The sequence below is a fragment of the Leucopleurus acutus genome (genome assembly GCF_964270905.1).
Source record: "Leucopleurus acutus genome assembly, chromosome: 3".
NCBI classification, from domain to species: Eukaryota; Metazoa; Chordata; class Mammalia; order Artiodactyla; family Delphinidae; genus Leucopleurus; species Leucopleurus acutus.
Window position 1 is genome coordinate 63,199,120 of NC_139145.1, and position 5,733 is coordinate 63,204,852.

General features: G+C 42.1%; 1 protein-coding gene across 1 annotated transcript; it reads left to right on the forward strand.

Moving 5' to 3' along the window:
- Nucleotides 1-2,352: 2,352 nt before the first annotated feature.
- Nucleotides 2,353-5,376, forward strand: IL9 (interleukin 9; the record flags this gene model as incomplete). Its single annotated transcript, XM_082835045.1, has 3 exons — nt 2,353-2,466; nt 3,961-4,092; nt 5,266-5,376. The coding sequence occupies 3 exons, from the start codon at nt 2,353-2,355 to the stop codon at nt 5,374-5,376; spliced, it is 357 nt and encodes a 118-aa protein (XP_082691171.1).
- Between the last annotated feature and the right edge of the window lie 357 nt (nt 5,377-5,733).

Below are 5,733 nucleotides of genomic sequence, written 5' to 3' on the forward strand. Positions count from 1 at the left end.
ATTAAATAATGTTGATTCACACAGTGAGATGACTGTCCTTTCAAGTCTCTTAAATCTTCCAATGATGTCAGGGAAAAAGTTTCAATACGACCCTCGCATATCTTTTAACATCTCTCCAGCACATGGTATTTTCCATTTCTATAACAGCTTTCCATTTTTACTGAGTTTCAAGGCTCAGCGTCTTCAGTAGGCGGTGATATCTAGCTAGAATTTAGTATCACTCTTCTATTCTTATTGTTACTTTCTGGTGTTGCTTTCATGGTTTTATTGTTATTGTTTTTTATGATTAATTTCTATTTATGTAAAGTGTTAGTGCTGCTATTGCTGCAATTCTCTTTTCCATTCCTTCATGGTTATAAGATTGCTGCTGAAGCTCCTGCCATCACATCCATGCCCAAACTGGAACAAGGGGTAAGGGCAGGTTTCAGCTACTTTTATCTCCTAGTACCAAGAAAGCAGAAGAATTATACAGACATTGCATTGATCAGAACATGTCACATGGTCACCTATAGCAGCAAGAGAGGCTGAAAAAGTGAATGTTTGGCTGGACACATTGCCACCCTGAACTAATCAGGGTTCTACCATCAAGGAAAGGGCATAGATACTGGACTTAGTAATAAAAGTGTTTGCCATAGGCTGGGAAGCCTTTGAACCTTCTTCTTAGTGCCTGCAGAGGACAGGCCTGGAAGTTAGAGATGCGGGAGGATTTGGGGAATTAAGCAGAAAGCCAATTTCTTTTTCCCTTGTTTGCCACCAAGATAATGTGGCCACATAGAGCCGCCAAACACCAATGATCCATCGTTGCTCGTAAGGAACAACGTGCAACGAGAAAAGCAATAATGTCACACGCTCTTACAGTAGTAAGAGTAGTGGTGAGAAATCTTACGGGTTTGTCCCCGTTGGCCACTACGGCACAAAGTGCCAAACAAAGTGCCTTTTCAGTCTCTATTATGTAGAAGATATATTTTCTTAAGCGCACACACCTCCAAATATGTACCCTAGAAACTAGGTCTGAAGTCTTATAAAATCTCAGTTTATGTGCACATTTCTTACTATTTCAAAAACTTTTCACATTAATGATTTGACCCAACAAGGATTTAGTGATGGCCCACTGTTCCCCAGGCACCTTCCCAAGTGCTAAGGATACAGGGGTGAAATAGACCCACAAGAGGTATATATCCTGATGGAAGAGGCATACAAAAAACACAGAGAAGCAGGAAAGCCAGAATATTAAGGACTGAACCTGGGAATCAGACTTCTGGGTTTGAATACAAATTTTGTTGCTTTCTGGCTGTGTGGCTTTGGGCAAATCGTTTGCCTCTCTGTGCCTCAGTTTCCACAGCTATAAAATAAAATAATGAGGATAATTATACTACTTCCTTCATAGGGCTACAGTGAGACTGCTTCCTGGCTCATAGGGATTAGAACGACTTCTCCAAAGAACCAAGAAGCTAAGGGGCAGACAGCGTTTTAAAAGGTAAAAAAATGGGGATGACAAATTAGTACAGACCTCATTTGATGACTGTACACATTACATGGTTTAATTCCCATAAAGTGCTTAGAATTGTGACTGGTATGTAATAAGTACTCAATAAATGTTAACTATTATCTTATTTTGAGCATGGAGTTTTTACTGGCTGTTGCACAGTGCTATGTAAGTTCCCTAAAGACACTAAGGAATCCTCCAGGCCAGTTTTAACAGGCACTGTTGCTGCATTCTTGTGCTTAAGTTGAAGACCTCCTCCTTCAGTCACTTGTTCCAGGATGCGTTTGTGTGAGGTAGGGAATCTGGCCCCAAGCATGGAAGACAAGTTTAAGATTTGGAAGTAAAGTAGAGTAAGATTGAGGTAGCAATGATGAGACTGAGCTTGCAAAAACCCTGATGACAGAACCGCTCTCCTGCACTATTTCTCATCCTCCACACCCGCCTTCGTCAGAACACCAGTGACTGGTTATTATATCAGCATTTATCAGTAAAAAGGGGAAAATACAGACCTGGGCCTTCATGGAAAGTATTTTCACTCTCACAACCAGAATCTCCTGCCTTCAAAAAAATTATTGTTTTAAGATCTTTAACTTTTCCTGCAGCAACTTGATACCCAACTGTTCGAAAAGCATCTTTTCTGAGGAATGGTATTTCGTGGGACAATGTAACATAGTCTTTGCCAAGTGACTCAGTTTGAGATATATACACACACAAATATTTTTTCGATGTCAAGTGGCCCAAGTTTACAGAGAAAAAGTGGGCATTGGTATCAGTTTGATGTCAGGGATTTTCCATGTTTGCAGGGCAGCTTTAAATACAACTTGATTTGAAGGCATTTGAAGGCCAAGCTCCAGCCCCTTGTCAAGATGCTCCTGGCCGTAGTCCTTGCCTCTGCCCTGCTCCTCTGCTCTGCCGCCAGCCAGACGTGTTTGACCTTTACAGGGATCAAGTCTGTTGAGTACCTCATCAACAACCTGCAGGTAAGCTGCAGACGGGGGCGCCAGTGGGAAAGGCAATTATTGAACATTTAAGTGAACTATAAGAGGATGAAAAATCCACCACCCACCATGGGTTCTTGTTTCTCTACTTACTTTTTTAGGAACATCCATCTTCAAAATGCAACTGCAGCACCAATGTGAGTAAATGCTCTTCTAAGATCTTTCCAAACTAATTTTAGTTTTCACATCTGGAATCTTCACTCTGAAATTTCTCTTTCGCAGGTGACTGATTGTTTGTGTCTGCCCATTCCTTCTGTAAGTATAGTAAAAGAAAATAATCTTGATCATGTTTTTTTAAAGGCTTTAAGTCAAAATTAATTGTTCTATTTGATATCTGAAATAAGAAACTGTTACTTAGTTACAATTGTTACAGATTAGTAACAATTTTAAAAAGCTTTCAAAATCTTGAAATTCTGTGCTATTGATACATACATTTCTTTGCATTTAGTCTCCTTGAGAAGTCTGAACACTTCAATATTTAAAAAAGAATCTTGAATGTGTTTTTAGATTAGTGGCCATGTGCACAATTAAATCAAACTGGGACTGAGAATATAACAAATGATATAGTTCATATCACAGTTTTCTAATCCATTTGCTGGTATCTCTAGGGTTGCAAAACAATGTAAATAAAATGACATCCTTTTGTCCTTCCACTGGCCTAAACTCTCTACATACTTTGCCTTCTCCCTCCCTCCCTCCCTCCCTCCCTATCCTTCTGCTTAGCTGATTTACAGTGGCTATTGGAAGGTTTGAAGCCTGCCTTCCAGGAGGATAGGGTGTCTGAGATTGTGGGTGGAGGGAAAGTGAAAAGGGTTTCCAGGGAGTCATTCCCCACTTTGGTGGAGAGGAAGCGTGGCAGGAATTTCCTGGTTAAGGCGAGGAAGCAGCACCTACCCAAGGTGCTGTGGTGCTTGACTCTCTCACAAGCCAGGCCTGGGAGAACCCGAGCTTTTCACCACAGCTGAGGTCAGGTGTCACTCCCTATCACAGTCCATCTATTGTGCCTTCTGAGGAGGAACCACACATTTATGGCCCAGCCCATTCCCTCAGTTTTTAATCCATGGTTTTAGCTACTGCTGAAACAATGGCAGTATTCAACTGGTACATCCCATCAGGCTGGTGTGGAAAGGCTTTTCCTTTCTCTGTACTTTCAAACTCACTATGACAAGACTTGGAACAAGGAAGCATCCTTTGAGAAGTAGACTCAGCACTGGCTGTTTCCTGGGGTCCACAGGCCTCATGTTCCCTGGGGCGCAACATACTGGAAATCTTCAGGGAGTGTCACTGTGGGAAAAGGGCCTTACCTTGAAATATTGAAGATCATTTCCTAGCCTGACAAGGGACCTGTCTAAAAAATAATGCAAGTTTAGATTACAATGGTTAAATTAAAATAGCCTCTAAAAGCGTTCTCTTTGTGATTCCTACTCAAAGCTGTCCTCTGAGTGTTTCTTTTCCTAAATCCTTGTTATTTACCAGGACAACTGCACCTCAGCATGCTTACAGGAGGGTCTGTCGCAGATGACCAACACCATAGTGAAAACAGGTTTCCTGCTGACTTTCAATCGGGTGAAGAAAACAGTTGAAGCCCTCCAGAACAACAAGTGTGGAGTGAGTGTGTTTTTATCTGTGATGTGCTCTGGTTAGTTATTTTTGTGTGAATGTCAATGCCAACTCCATCTGAACGAGAAAGGGTGATAAAGCTGGAACTGGTAGTTCAAGGTTGATTAGGGACATATAAGAAATTTAATCAGAGCAAGAGAATTAAAGTGAGATCTGCCCGGATGGCTCATGGTTCCCTCTCCCTTTAAAAAACACTCACCCCTGTGTTGGCTTTTACTTCTCTCCACCTCTTGAATAATGAAAGGATCTAGCCTGATTGTAATTAGAAGCTAAAATCTAGAGAATCAGGGCTGTAGGCCATACAGGTCTACATAATCTTAGAGATTCAGTTTGCCGAGTGGATATTCCGGCCTGTAAGTTAAAGTTTTCTTTCCATCGGCCAAGGAGGTGTTTAAGGGAAGACACATCCACATCCACGTGGAAGCTTGTCATCTGCCCTAAGTGTCCATCAGCGCGTCCTCTTCTTGAGCATACACCCTGGTCGCTGGAGGAGAGGGGAGGGAGTGAACTTTTTTCATTCCCGTCACCCTGTGAGGGCCCCTCCTCACTCAGCTACTGAACTGCGGGGGTTTCTGCCATCAACAGCATGCAGTTCTAAATGCTTAATATATACCGTTTCATTGAATACCTACCTTAATGACAATTGTCAGATTTACCACCCTCACACTGTAGAGGTGGGAACTGAGGCTCAGTGAGGTTAACTGATTTGCCCAAGGCTGCATATTTAATAAGTGGCAGTGCTGAGATTTGAACTCTGGTCTATGGGACTCCTAAATCCCGCTCTTAGTCATTGTGCTATAAAATGACCTTGGAAGGACAGCCAAAAAGGACAAAAGCAAAATTTTAAGCCTCAAAGCATCCCAAGAAGGTTTCCTCTAATGAGGAGATTTAGAGATTTAGGGCCACTTGATGTGTGTGTGTCTGTGTGTGTGTGGCAAGCAGACCCCTGAAATCCTACTTCAAAGTCAAGCACCTATGCCGCCTGCACAAAATGTTAGCAACTCCCCATCCATTTGCTCCATGCCTCAAGCCCCCCACTGCCAGCACACCCCCACCCCCACTGACCATCCACTCACCAGGCTCTGGGCAGGGTGGTTCCTGGGGCTGCTGGGTTCCATACTGTTTTAGTCACTCTGCCTTTGTCAACTTTTATCCCAACAGTCTTTTTCCTGTGAACAGCCATGCAACCAAACCACAACAGGCAATATGCTGACATTTCTGAAGACTGTCCTGGAAAGTTTCCAGAAAGAAAGGATGAGAGGCAGAGTGTGAAGCTGAAATGTTATTTATTCTATTTATTGAATTTAGAAAGCCTCCTCTTTAAGTTGTTGCAATTAAAAAATCAAATAAGCCATGCTAAGTCAAAATCAGTTTTAATAGTTTGTTTAAAATTTTATATCTTTATTTTGGAATAAACAGATCTTGGAAAAAAACTCAAGTCTGGTCTCTAGGTGCTTATTTGTTCCTTGATGCTCAGAACAAAGAAAGCTACAAGTCTGTCAATGGGCTGATGGGTCAAATACTCCTGTAATAACAGTAAGACTCGTTATCCTCAACACAGACTTGAAGCCTCCTGAACCGTGTCTGGGCTGTTAGGAACAGGGCCGCACAGCAGGAAGAGAGTGACAA